Source organism: Dioscorea cayenensis, chromosome 17 (assembly GCF_009730915.1).
Source record: "Dioscorea cayenensis subsp. rotundata cultivar TDr96_F1 chromosome 17, TDr96_F1_v2_PseudoChromosome.rev07_lg8_w22 25.fasta, whole genome shotgun sequence".
Classification (NCBI taxonomy): Eukaryota; Viridiplantae; Streptophyta; class Magnoliopsida; order Dioscoreales; family Dioscoreaceae; genus Dioscorea; species Dioscorea cayenensis.
In genome coordinates this window covers 9807577-9822884 of record NC_052487.1, presented here as the reverse complement: position 1 = coordinate 9822884, position 15308 = coordinate 9807577, and the positions used below count along the sequence as shown (strand labels likewise).

General features: G+C 33.6%; 1 protein-coding gene across 1 annotated transcript; it reads right to left on the bottom strand.

Annotated features, from left to right (window-relative positions):
- Positions 1 to 1699: 1699 nt before the first annotated feature.
- Positions 1700 to 9325, bottom strand: LOC120280592 (E3 ubiquitin-protein ligase GW2-like). Its single transcript, XM_039287463.1, has 8 exons — positions 8952 to 9325; positions 8766 to 8817; positions 8638 to 8683; positions 8451 to 8532; positions 8171 to 8330; positions 7960 to 8062; positions 4983 to 5049; positions 1700 to 2612 (listed from the first exon to the last, which is right to left on the bottom strand). Exons 1-8 carry the CDS (start codon positions 9141 to 9143, stop codon positions 2064 to 2066), a joined length of 1251 nt encoding a protein of 416 aa, XP_039143397.1. The 5' UTR covers positions 9144 to 9325; the 3' UTR covers positions 1700 to 2063.
- Between the last annotated feature and the right edge of the window lie 5983 nt (positions 9326 to 15308).

Sequence of the window (15308 nt, the reverse complement as noted above, 5' to 3'; positions counted from 1 at the left end):
GTGTTATATGTAAAAATAATTTCATTATCTATCAAGCTAATTAAGAAATTCATAATTAACTTTCTAAATAAATTAATTCATAAATTAAAATATTTTGGTCATTAAAAGAATTTAAATTATTTTTATTAGTAAAATATTATATTGTAATAAAATATTTAATAAAATAATTGTTAAAAATAATTAATTTCAAATATTTTTTGAATGAAATAATAATAATAATAATAATAATAATAATAATAATAATAATAATAATAATAATAGAATGTGTAAGGAATATTATGAGATTATACTTTCGGGGGTAAAATTTGGGATTTATGGTTGGAATATAATTTATTGTAGCAGAATCAAATTTAAAATTTAGAATAAAATTTTGGGGTTGTTGGTTGAAGATGATCTTAAAGCCTCAATACTTCTCCCAAACAAGTGAATGTTATTTTCTCATGAATTACTTTCTCATCAATCAAATTCCATCAAAACATTCTCATGGTAAAGCACCAAATGCAACCCCTCTCTCTCTTGTGTTTTTCTTCACTCCCTTGATTGTATCCTCTTTCTCGGTTTCATTTCAATTGAAAAATCCAATCTTTTAACCCAGTTGGATTAATTGTTTCTAGTTAAATCTATTGGATCACCCATTTTTTAGCCAGCTCATTTCAAATTCGAATCAAGGGTATGGTCGGGCCAACTTCATGATTAATTTTCGATTTTTCTAGTTAAATAGGCTGTACCGGTTCAAATTTGAGTTAGTTTCATTGCATTATAATGGATATTAGAATTTATTAGATATAGAAATTGTCCATGTTTGGAAGTATTCTATAATTTAGATTATATATATTATGAAGGATATTTATCATTATTAAGGCCTTGGGTTGAATGAGATATTATAACCGTTTATTTATTTATTTTTATTTATTTTATCAATAAATGAGGTAGAGAAGATGGGGTTACAAAACAAGCTTCATTCTTAAGATATGCATCATTTGTCATTCAATATTCTTGTCACTTAAACCGTGAGATTCTTAATTTTATTAGCAATCTCATATTGAAATGGCATTACAAGCATAAGGGAACAAGTGAAAATTACAGCTTGTTGATGGACAAAAGCTTGACTAGGGTGAAGAATGATGATATTGTGCCTCATATCATGAAAAAAATCAATAATGTCATCGTCCTCATACATTATCTTTCAGCCAATAGACCCATCTATCTGAATAAATATAGGAAAATTAAATAGATATGTCCAACATTTAAAAAATAATATAGATTTACTGAACAAATAAGATTAATAATAGCATAAGAAAACTAAACAAATGTAAACAAACATAGGAAAATTTGACGAATATGTGGGACATCTGAACAATGAACATACGAAACCTGAACTAATTGGAAAGCAATTAAAGAAAGAAACACTTCACAAGCTAAAAAAAAAATCAATTATTATGAACAATATATATGTATATATACATAGACAAAATAAAAATGGTTAAATTCGTATAATAGTGTGCTAAGAGAAACCAAAAAACATGTATTTCATCCTGCTTGACATTACCAAACAAGATATAAAAGCAGACATTTAATTCTCTCTTAACGCAGGCACCAAGCCCAGCTTAGAATGTTCACATAAACATAAACGAATCAGCAAATTCTTCTACATTATATAAGCACCTTAAAAACCATTGAAATTTACCACACCAGAACATGTCAAAAGAACATTTCCTGAATTTATAAACTGTACAAAGAACTTAAGACAACAGATTATTGTACAACTTCTCATGCTACAAATCTTGTGCCAATTTTCCTGTCTATATTTTTAATATCAATGTAAGGTACTTAACACCCTCTCCTCCCCTCGGTGTATATTTAGGAGTCGGACAACGGGAAGGAAAAGAACAAATACAACATCTGTATAAGAAGAAAACAGGACAAAAAAAAGAACCTGAAGAACAAAAACGGGCCCTAGAATGATAGACCAAAAAAAGGAATTAAAAAAAAATAAAAAAAAGGGCAAAAAACAGAAGAAAGAGATGGAGCAAAATCCTTTCTAAAATCATTCAGAAACTTAACTACATCCAGGTAAGTCCTTGAGGGCATGTTCTTGCTCGAGCTTCAGCTAACGATACAGCCATTGCAAGCATCATTTGCTCCTCAAAGCTCTCTGGCAGAAGATGAGTTGCTGCCATATTAACACCTTCCGGGAGTGACAATGCACCTGGCATTGTATCTACTGTGACATCAGAAACAGCATAGCTTGTACCAGCCTCTGCAACTACTGATCCATGGTCCATGGCCCACTCATTCTCCTGTCTTGGCATTGCCGCCCTTCCACTGCTTGGGGATACCTCAATCCAGTTCTCTCCATTGTAATTTTCCATTGCCTGCTCCTGATCAACTGTTAAACTCATGTTAGGCACTAGAGCACTGCTACCAGTGGCAAAAGAGATATCCCCCCTCATATGCTGACTCTCAGCCATGGCTCCAACCGTGTAAGCAAGGCCACTGGAAGGAGGTGCTTCTAAAGGAGACAAACCGTGAGAGTTGTAACAATTTTGTGAGAATGATTGTTCAGATAGGGTACTGGTACCACAACTTGTATTTCTCTGAGCACCTTGCTCCTGTTAAGGGCAGAGACATCAAATCAGGAATAACTTGGGGTGACAGTCAATGATATGCATCATAGAACATAACAAATTGTTAACTGGATGAGTCCAGCTGATTTATTATATCACTTCTGTCACATCAAACTACATGAATCTTGCAAAGAGAAAGCAGGTCATTTGAGAACATTTAATTATGCTTGTTAGACCGTCTTAGGAAACATAGAAAACAAATGATTTTACTTTCCATATAATTGAAAGAATGAAATTGACAAGGGATGAGTTGGACCTTGTTGCAAAAGATACATATGTATGTCAATATAAAAAGAAAAACCGCTATGTCACCATCATTTGCCCATCAACAGTGCAGAAAATTTTGTTCTGGGATGTCATAAATTTCTAGTATAAGTCGGACTAAAAGAATAGGGCAAACATTATAACATATTTATCATTAACAAGGACTCTGTATTATCATTATTATTATTATTATTATTATTATTATTAATTATCAGTATTTTGTAAAATTAAGACAAGAAGAACTTGCTCAAAATGGCTAGAACATCATCCTACAAATAGGTAGAAGCATTGAGAGTCCATGTTATAGTTGCTGATGATCAATCCCAGCAATCTGAAATGGAAATATTTTTCTTTGTAATGAATCACATAGAACTTGGTCTCATAGGCGGTAACTATCTGAGATTTTTAGACAGCTGAAAGCTTGCAATTTTTGGAAAGCAGCAAACAACACAAGTTGTCTCCGCATGAGAAATTTTTTATCTATTCACTTTTCTATCACATGCTGCTGCCAGTGCCCTGTCATCACTTTTGTTCTATTCAGCCAGTTCCATCATCTCTTTCCAATACAAGATCTAGAGGCACAAGAGGGTATCTTTCACGAAGGTCTAAGATTACATTGATCTGTAGCTTAGTCATGGAGAAATCCTAACCCCACCCACACCATTGCAGCACCCTCCTTATAGGGTACAATGTTAAACCACTTCCCGTGACACCCTAAATGGAAAAGCACAGTGGGTTTCTAACTAGACAAAAATTAAAAACTTCAATTAGAATCTAAACTGTAGATTCCAATCCTACATTAACTGATTAACACTAAAATGTGGCTGTCGGTAACATTCTTACATTTCTATACCACATATGAACAGAATCTCCGAACAGAATCAGGTTTTAGTATTTGGGGCATTCTTTTCAAGAAGAAAATCTAGACATAGAGGCAACTGATAGTATACAACTCCCAGATGTTCACTAATGTGGGGTATATTTTGCAAAATCATGCAAATGTGTGAAAGGTAGAATAAATTTAAAGATTTTCTAAAAAGGACAATATAATCATTTGGCAAACTGTAGCTATATGCAGACTGATCCAGAATAACTGACTAAGCATACATGGCAAACTTTGGCTCATATCTTTTCTTATATTTTTAAACTTCATAATATTTTTATCTTTATATATTGATTAACATCTTATCTTCATTGCCTTTCATGTTAAGTATTCTATTTTATTTTAATTTGAATTTAAATATAATTTAAATCTACAATTCCAAGTTCTATTCTCTAAAAAATAACTTATTTTCGTGCAACATTCACCACACTTCTAACGCTTCTATGAACAATTTACTTCACATATCTATATGCATACATATACAAATATACACAAGTGTATATATATTTGTATGCACATATCTATATATAAGGTCATGCCCACATATCCGTTTTTCATATCCAGTTTTTATTAAATTAAAATGTCGGATACTCTACGATACTTGATGTCCCAGTAACACTGGTTATGTTGCTAAATCTCATTTCATCTCATGTCATATACACACAAAAGGTCAAAAATGCAGTGTACGGTTTTGGCGGGAATAATTTGCAGAAACTTCAATAAGAGTTTGAAATTTGAATTTGTATTGAAGGAAAAAAAAGTCTATATCCCAAGTCATCCATATTATTTATGAAGTTTTGACTTGGTTAATAGAAATTAAAGGCAGTATAATTAAATTAAAACTAGGAAAAATGGACCGTGCAATGACCCTCTTAGTCTCCATGTTGATTTTGCTCTCCGAATTTAATTTGTTGGTGCGTTCCACAAATGTTCATAAAAGTCTTTCAGGACTTATCCTTATTCCAATTTATTCTATTTAGTTTTCTATTACAGAAAATCTTCGAATAGCCCGGTTTCTTTCTGTTTATCTGCCAAACAAACAGCACCTAATAGTGCAAGTGATATGATCTATAACATCATAGATTCAGTCTCATATGCATTGATTCAAAAAGATAACATCCCCCACCAGAAAATAAAAAATAAAAAATAAATTTAAAAAGGTTCCAAGCTCCTAACATGAAGTGTGTAAAGAGTTGATGTTGTCTTACCTGAATAGAAAGCCAGATTGCTTCCATGACCATGATGTCAAGAGGATCCAGATCAAACTCACTGTCCCTGCATCAAACCATGTTCCAAAAGATGTAAATTTCTACAGTGTGTGCACAAAACATAAAACGGTAAAGATAAGGTTTCACCAAAACATCTACCTTTGCAAAGAGACTCAACAAAACCCATGGGAGCACCAAATAATGGCAAATGCCCAAAATTGGAGAGAAACAATCAATGCATTCACAAAGCAGGTGATATTATAAGAAATCGTTTAGAAGAAATGGCACCAAAGCATAGAAGAAATGGTTTCTGAATATGTTGTTTGATGTGCATGCCATGCACCATTGGTGTAGTATACACCTTAAATGGTTAGTTTAATCTTTTCATGACGCTCTTTGTTACAGCACTCCCCCCTATGTGAAACGGAAACTTTCTTCATGGTATATGATAATTCCAAGAAGACATGATTGATTGGTTGGAATAAATGAAAAGTCGATGAAGAAAGCGTTTAGAGAAAAGATGAAATTAAAAAAAAACAACAAAAAATTTTAGGTTTTTTATGGCCGTGCATGAGTGCATGAAAGCCTAATCACAAGTCAATAAAATATCAGACTCTAGTACTCGTGTCTAAAATTTGCTCCACAAAGCTGTTATTACCAACTGATGACATGACAAAAATAACCAATGAAAAGGAGGTTGATGACTATATGAACCAGGAGAGGCAATATCCACACAGAAATGGTACAAAATCACCAAATGAGAACTACTATGCTAGTAAAAAACATAATGTTATAGTAGCTATCCAGGTATATACATTTTCCATCAAATAAGATTAGCAGGTAAAGCAACTCATGCAATGCATCAAGCTTACTCAGCTCAACTGCCTATGGCAATATGAAAGCATATGATTACAATATATCAGCCTTACAAATAGGTGACAATACATTTAAACGGAATCACCAATAGTAGACTCAAAAAATTTATTCAAGTCCAAATAGATTGCCTTATCTCAATTAGCTATAGCACCAGCTTAATTTGTTTAGCTGAAATAAGCTGATTCCAGAAAATCTTCTCCACAGGCTGGGATTTCCAATCTCCCCTAGTTCTCACCCATTTCTGACCCTAGGCTTTGTACATGTTCTAAATTAATACCATTCCAAGATTATCACCCACACACTAGTTGTCCTCTTTTTTTCATTTATTTATTTATTTGACAAAACAAGCAAAGTTTATAATATTACTGCAGTGAGAAAGCATGAGAATGATATCGTTGCCAAAAAACTATATACCAAAGAAAAAAATGAAAACAAGGACAAACTATAAATATATGTGGCTTTCTCTTCCACACAAAAAGTGGCTGCCTATCCAAAACCTCATGACAAGCTCAGAAGTCAAGATCATAAACAAAAGCAAAAAATAAATGAGTTGGAGAGAGAAAAATTATGAAGCATTTTCAGTCTTTTGGTGTTTAATAAATCCTTGAATTAATAATAAAAAATATGAATTTTAAAACAATACCACAGCTGTGGCTTTTGTGAAAATGGCCAAAGTTTATACTAATAGTGCACAGAAAAAGTAGGAAATGATATTCTTACAAAAACAAATAACAATTAGCAAATGCTAACAATAATAATAGATTAATTAATTAAAAAAAAATTGAGAACAAGGGTGTTATTTATCAATACATTAGTGGGGTTATCTTTTCACACAAAAATTAAAAAACCAGCCAAGTGCTTCCAAACCGTAGTAGCCTCAAAAGTCAAGACATAAAATAAAATAAAAGGATCAATGGCTGGGAGAGACAAAAAATTATGAAATACTTTCTGTGTTCTGGCATTTCACAAATTCTTGAGTTAATAATTGAATTTTGTGAATAATGACAACCTGTGAATGTTGAACCAGATGTAATACTCTTGAGAATGAAGAATGTGCCCAATGGTTTAGAATTTATATCAGTTTTTACTTCTAAAGGCCAAAAATATCATATAAGAGTTCTAGAAAAATTAAAATTACGCTAAGAATTAAGAGTTAACGGTAAATTTAAGTAATTTTGATGAAAGACAGTGGCAGCAAACTTCTCAATGTAGGTCAATATGACCTACAGCTACACCTCCACCTCAACAATTTAGCGTCCCCATTTCCAAAGGTAACTTTTTAACATAGTTGACTATATTTTACTGATTTGGACTTAATATTTCTCTTGACGCTATTTGTTGTTATTTACAATATACCTCGAAACTAGAAACCATGAAAAAGTAGCTCTAGCCATACAATTTATGATAACATAGTTTGTATTTGTATTTTGTAGTGGTAACAAAGCCTTGGTCCTAATATGGAATAGTTCATTACACAGATCCCTTTGAAAACCATTTAGGGTCACACAAAGAAAGCCTCATCCATTTATCCCTACCTTAAATATGCTATTAAGATCCTTTATACTGGTATCATTTCTTATCACAATAATTCATGGCATGGTTTGCACCATATTTAGAAAGGGCCATGCTCCCTATTCGATTTTGATAGAAAGCATTTGGTCAGCTTTTGCTAGATCAGAGGAGAGTTGCTTCCCAAGTTGAATTTGAAATAAGAGGCACATCTACAAGGTGTCATGTTCCCCTAAATTATTCAAAACTAATTTTCAAAATTGTCAAATCACAAATTATCTATATAATCTGTGGCGGTTGGAGTATCATTCTGATAATCCCCATCATTCAAACCTATTAATGCATGCTATGGGCATCTTTTGCTGTATCAAACCTACAGCGATCGCATCATTCAAAATTATTCTGATAATCCCCATCATTATTACATGCAAAGCATGTAATGAAAGACCAAAACAAGTCAAAAAAATAAAAAAATAAAAATATATTACAGTGATCACATTAACCAGCTTACTAAGGCATTACAAACAGGGTAAGATGGAGCATAAACTAAGATTACAGGATTTATGATAAAAGCAGGTGCATCATCACAAACCTATTATGCCTAGAGTGCGAAGGCCTTCTACTTGTTGGTATGGTCCAAGAACCTTGAGAAGAAACAAACTCAGTAGCCTGAGTTGGGTACCTCAAAGATGGTGCTGCAGAAGAAACAAAAACATTATTATGCACACATATTAAGAAGATATGAAATCAAACAAGTACATCAAACAGACAAAACCAAGCACGCAGCAAAAATCCAGGATAACCTGAAAGCGAGCTACATGATATATCCCGACATTCAAATTCGACAGGACTCTGGATAATGCTAGATGCACTCATCTCTTGCCGTCTCCGCATTCTTTCTTCTTCCTCTTGAAGCTCTTGCTGCCGCATCCTTATTTGTGCCTCTATAACTTTCTGCTCTTCCTTCATATTAAAAAAACCCAGAATGAGTCAGCAATCCTCTCATGAACATGTCCAAGTAATCAGGCAAGACAAAAATGAATTTCCCAAGCAGGAGAAGAACTAACATTCAATCAAACTTACAAGTTGCTCCATGCCCTTCTCCTCCTTTGTTTTCATACCACGATATTCAACCGCGTAGTTAGAAGTTTTACAGAAAGGGCATCTGACAAAGTTAAGAATCATCCATTTCCAAATTCATTCACTCTTTTCCAACATCACAATGTGCATAATTGAAAACAACTCATTAAATTGCACAATGCAAGGATACTGTGTAGGTCGAGATGATTGCGGCGGCTTCATCTGAAGAAAGCATTCTGAAGAAAGAAAACAATAACATTCATCGAAATCAAATCAAACAAAAGAAGAACATAAAAAATAGGAAGATCATAAAATCACCTGTACATATGCCCTTCATGCAGCATCTCGATCGATTCAGACTCGGATAATACTACAAAAATTCAAAAAAAAAAAACTCAGGGAAAAAAAAACCAAAACAAAACTATGAACTGCAATCAATAAATTAAAAAGATAAATTTCAAATTCAAATCAAAGAAAACAACAAGGATGCAAGAGGAATCAAACCAAGAAACAAATAGGGCATTCTTCAAGATCAAGTGTGGAATCCTCATCACCAGGATAACAAGGAGCTAGCTTGGAATCAAGAATCAGCTTCCTGAGCTTCTTATGATCAACATCCTTGTGCTGATAAAGCCCTTGCGGTCGCGTGTATCTCTCATCCACCACCTGCCTCCTCCTTCCAAACTTGTTCCCCATGAATATCCTACCCCTCCAATCCCCAGCTACATCTCCAGATCCAGATCAACAAGAAGCCATGACTGATGGATGTGGATAGAGATTTGCTGAAGTTTCCGAGGGATCAGGAAAAAAGGGGTTGGGGATTCGTGTGGGCGAAGAAGACGCAAGTGAACAGTGCGCAGGTGAAGTTTCGTGTGGAGGAGTCTTTTATAATTTTAGTTTGGATTTATTCGTAGATTTTTGTGCATTTTGGAATTGTTCGTCTTTTTTTTCATTTTTATTTATTAATCTTTTTCTACATTTGTCCCCTTCGCCCGGCACGCTTTTCCTAAAATAAAAACACTGATGATGCCTTGTGATCAGTTGTTAATATTATATTGTTTGGGTTGGATTTGTCTTTATAATTTTGTTTTCTAAAATTTTTTTATTTTCTGCGAAAATCCATTTTCTTGATCTGTGTTTTAAATCAAATAATGCATATAAAAATCTGTTGGACGGCTAATAAATAAAATAAAAGTAAATATGTGGTAAATAATTTCGGCATTTACTAGTGATGATTAGGGGTAACACATTTGTGGATGTTAAACCAAAAGAGTAATGCTATTTCTTCTTATCAGTCTTCCCGAAACTATTACCCGAATAACGTGGCGGTTAACGTGACATCCACATCACCAACACACTCTCTCCTGATCATCATGATTAAGAATAAAAAATAAAACAATTGTGAAAAATAACTCAACCCCTTTCCACATCTCTCTTATCTCCCTTCTCGCAAGCGCCACTTCCGATTAGGTTCTCGCCATCGCCTGGCCATTTCCCATCTCGTCACCTCGATTCTGGCCGTCACCCGGGGGCATCTCGCCGTTGCCGCTTCCGATTCGGTTTTCGCCGTCGCATGGCCATCTCCTGTCTTGGAGACCTAGGTTTTTTCTTCTTTGTTTCCTTGAATTTGATCTGATGTTTTGGAATGGTGGGTTTTTTCTATGTGTTTCTCTTGTTTTTGCTTCTAAATTTGATGTGTGTTTGAGAAAGTTGCCTCCATTTCTTATCTGTGAGATCTGTGTTGTGTTTCTAGGGTTTCTTTCTTGGTCTCTGATTAGATCTAACTGTTCTGATGATGGATTTTATTCTAAGGTTTGCTTATCTATTTCCTATTGCCTCGAATTCATTTGTTCATTTTTTTTTTTTGGAAATTGAACTATTGATTTTTTTCTAAGCTATGATAATCTATCTTTAGCTTTGCTCTCTTTCTCTCCCCAATGGAATATAAATGATACTTTTGTTTTCATGATATCAAACCAACATCCCTGTTCTTGATTTTTTCCCCAATTAATTGTTTGGGTTTCTTTCTAAAAGTTTTTATCTTTTCCCAATTAATGTTGTATGGATGATGTTGTTGATATCAAGCAAAGTGCTCTTGCACTTCTTGGAGACCTGGCAAGTGTGAGTCGAAGAAAAGTATCTTCAGCACAAATGACTGATTTTGAGTAGTTCCTTGTAATTCATGTTCTTATTTGTAAATCACTAATTGCCAGGTCTGTCCTGTACATCTGAATCCTCGGCTGCCAGACTTTCTTCATGTTGCTGCTAAACAGCTAGTAGAATTGGAGAATTGGCAATCAAGGTCAATACATATTGGTGTTGGTGTTCTCTTTATATTGGAGCTCCAGTTTCCTCTTTATGACTACTTTCTTTATTAGTCTGACTGTGCTGTTGATTTTTTTTTAACTATTCAAGATATGATCATGTTGATTTCCCATTGTAATATTATGGTTGCTTTCATTTATTATCTTCCAATTTTGAAATGTTCTACCAAAATTGTTAGTCAACATGAACTTATCTATCCATATTTTGGCATGTAAGTTGGCTTGGCAAGTTGACATGTAAGAACCTCATATTTCAGACCATGCTTTCAGGCCTGGACAGCTAATGATTTTTTTCCTCCCTTTTTTCATTACTCCTAATTTGATATTTGTTCTGCTATGAAATAAGAAATGAGGATCTACACAATGAAGCTTGTCTTGTTTTAAATGGCTATAAACTAGTAAGGTCATACGTAGTTCTATATCTTCTTGTATTTGATAACAACTATTTTGCGGGTGCATTACTGCCATAAATGACATTGTTCCTATGCAACAGATGCTCAGAAGTGGACAATGGGAGCAATTCTTATTGACATTAGAACCTTCAGTGTTGCATAGGTTGTCAAGATGTCAAGATTTTGAGCATAGTCAACGACGCAGAAAATAAAATGTTTGTTATGATATTATCATGAGAAACAAAGGGATGCAGTCGGGTCCGAGCCCAAAAACACTTCTAAATGAACAAGGAACAGCAGCAGCAACAACAGTCTTCTCCCAGCATACTCCACTCAACGCTATATTTGATCCACCTAATGGTGTCATTTGCACTGAAACAACATCACCACCAGCAACAGCAACAACAGTCTTCTCCCAGCAGCTATGTGAATTAACAACAACATTGTAAATATGAAAACTATGAATTGTAATCAAAATTGTGATCGATAGTTATGTGAATTGTAAATATGAAAACTATGAATTGTAATTGGTGGTTATGTGAATTGGAATCAGAATTGTGTAATCAGAATTCTTTTTGCATTAACAACAACATTGTAAATATGAAAACTATGAATTGTAAATACGAAAAATTGTCTAGCTTTTGCTGAAATGTAGATTTTCTACACAGGATTATCTCCATCATTAAAATCTGTCCATGTAATAAGGGAAATATATAAAATCTGCAAATAGAGACATAAATAAATGTGGAGAAATTTAAGCTCATAATTATGAAAATGGAATACATGAAACTTAAAATTCGACAATAAAATTCAATAAAATTCGATACAGTTTTGAAATCCAATACATTTAATTACTTTCATCCAAGCCACAATAAAATTCAACACAGTTTTGAAATCCAAATAACTACAGTACAAAACACATATTTCTGCATAAAAACTAACAGACTAGAAATTCAAAACAACATTGGATCTGCAAAGAAAACAATGACCAACTATTAAAGATCAAGGTGAAAGTAAAAACAAAATAAAAACACTTATTGGTATAACTTCTTCAACGACATGCTTACCTCGGTAACAAGGCTACTGTGCTCTATCAGTCATTGTCAGATGAGTTGATGGTGTATTCTGCTGCAAATATTGTATAAGCTTTTAGTCATCTAAATCATATATGTTGAAATAAACCTTTCTAGTTACCTGTGATGAAGAATTAGTGCCAATATTTTGTAAAGTGAAGCTAGTGACATACATATTCAAGGCATATGGAAGAGAATTTGAATTCACCTATGAAAAAAACTTAGTCTATTATATTAAAAATATTATATGAAACAACATAACAAATATACTCTTAAATAACATCATATTACCACACTTTCTTGAGTACAAAGTTCTTGTGTGCCATCTAGAGTTTGTGCATTTCCCTTAACATGACTCTTCTGAGTAAATAAAAAACATAAATTTTAGCATAGCACTTATTCAAAATAATATGAAGAGTATGAGTACCTTTTTCTTATTTCTAATGATTAATTCTATAACTTTTGACTTCTTCCTCTTCGATGGTGGTCGGCCCTTAGTTCGAACTTATAAAGGAGTTTGAAACTTTGTTGTTGAAGATGTTACTTGGTGTTGTTCATGATCTACTTCCAATGAAGGTTGCTTTGGATGGCTCTCCCAATAATTTGTATCATCCATCAACTTCTCTATTACCCCATCCACAAACTTCATTAGAAAATTATATTTCTCAATAGATTGTGCTCCAATTTCAGTAGCTTCGAAAAAATGAGAGCATAAATTATTGTATCGCAATTTTTGCTCACAAGTGTTTGTATCATCATAACAATTCATCACATAAGTATGCCTGCATTTGATATCTTTTCTCCAACGAAGTAAAATATATTGAGGTGGAAGCTCTTTGACATTCTTTTCAATGAAAACCTTGCAAATATGTCTACAAATAATTCCTTTGAACTCAAATAAACGGCATGAGCATTTAGTGTCAAAATCAACTTCATTATGATAGACATTAAATACCACTTGTCTTCTAAATATGCCTTCTTTTCCTTTGAAAATATCTGTCACCTGAAATATATGTAATAGCCCATCTGAATTTATAAGTGCAAGATTGCAATATAGCATTCCTCTCAATTCATCTTGAAACAACCCAAAAATTTCATTTGTGTAGGCTTCTTGTAGTTTCTTCTTAAAATAACAGTCGGTTATTATGTGAAAGCTTGTGTTAAAAGAAGCAAAATCTGCTTTGTTTTCCTTTTTAATCTTACTTTTTAATGCATTGTCATATTGCTGCACAAATTGCTTTAAAGATGTTGTTGGACAAACATAGCCATCAAAAAAAGCATTTATGCTTTCACTTCTTTGTGTGGTAGACATTCTAGCCCAAAAAATTCCTTTAACATAGATAGGTGCCCATCGATGATGAATAGTGTATAAAAAATTCAACCATTCATTTCTTTCAACATTGTAGTCATTTACCATCTTCAACCAAGTATCTTCAAATTCTTGAATATCCACTGCCTCATAAATGATGCTCTTTAATACCCTCTTTATTGTTTTGTACTCATTTAACCCTCCAAGCTTCTCAGGAACTTTCTTTATGATATGCCATAGGCAAAGTCAGTAATGAGAGTATGGGAAAACTGCCTTAACTACACCTTGAATAGTCATACATTGATCTGTAATTATTGCCTTAGGAGCTTTACCAGCCATGCATTCTAACCAAGTATTGAACAACCAAATATAAGTTTTTGTATCTTCCTTTGACAATAAACCACATCCGAATAATATAGTTTGCCCATGATGATTTACACCAACAAAAGGAGCAAAAGGCATGTCATACTTATTCGTCAAGTATGTTATGTCAAATGATATTACATCACCAAAAGCCTCATATGCTACTATGGACCTTGCATCTACCCAAAATACATTTCTCAAATGACCTTCATCATCTATATCTGTCATATGAAAGAAAATTGAATTTCTCTAGTGCATTCGAGAGAAATAATTGCCAAGGGCTTCAGCATCCCCAACACCAAGCCTAAGCTGCCTTGCTTTTGCAATGTAATTTCTGCAGTCTTTTTCAGTATATGTTAAATTCTCATAACCACCACTTTCAACCACTAAAGAATGAAAATTCTTACTCAAGCCTATGCATGCTTGATCATTTAACTCAAGTCTTCTTTTCACATATCCATCCATTTTTTTATTACATCTCTGAAAATGAGATTTTTTGTGGACTGAGTGCATGATTGTGTTCCAAATTAATACGAGATATAGTGCACTGTCCATTGTCACCAATTATAACATTAATCATGGCTTGACAATTCATCTTAGTAGATAATCTTGGGTTGAAAGCATTTTTGGAAGTTGATATTCTTTTGCCACCTCTTACACATGTAAGTGTGTAATATTTCAATTTTCAATCTTCTCCTGATCTTGTACTTTGTTTGGTAATACCAAAACCTTCTTGCCGAGCATATTCAATGTACAGATTGTATACTTCTTCTTGAGAATTGAGCTTCATGCCTGCTTTTGGAACAACTTTTCCACATGTTGGTACTTCCATATTTACCATTGCTTTATTTTCTTCATTCAAACTTTCTATACTTGAAGACCCAGCTTCTATCCCCATCTTGCATAGTTCAGAGGAGACAATTTTTTGTTCTTCCATAATATTCTTGATTTGGATGATGGGCTACAAAACAACAAATCAATTCAGAAATTATCACCTGAAATGAAAAACAATGGTCTTACAACAAATCAATTCAAAATAATATAAACCCACCTAGAGATGAAGAAACTAGTGGCACAAGAAAAGCAATTGAGACAGTTCCTTCTCTTTTTCAGATCCGTAGACAAAAATAACTGTTTAATTCCAAAAATTACTCATCAACAAAACATGGATGATCAACCCAACAAATAAACAAATTCAAGATTGAAAACAAAGCATACCTTGTATGCTTCTCTGTGAATGGAGATTTTTCACAAATTTAAGATTGACAATGGTGACGGCGATTGCTGGAATAGCTGGGATTGGGATGAGGGGACTATGGAAATAGGATGAGGATGCTGACAGTGATGACGCCGACGTTGATGGTGAGAGAGTGATGACGGCAAAGGTGGTGAGAGAGTGA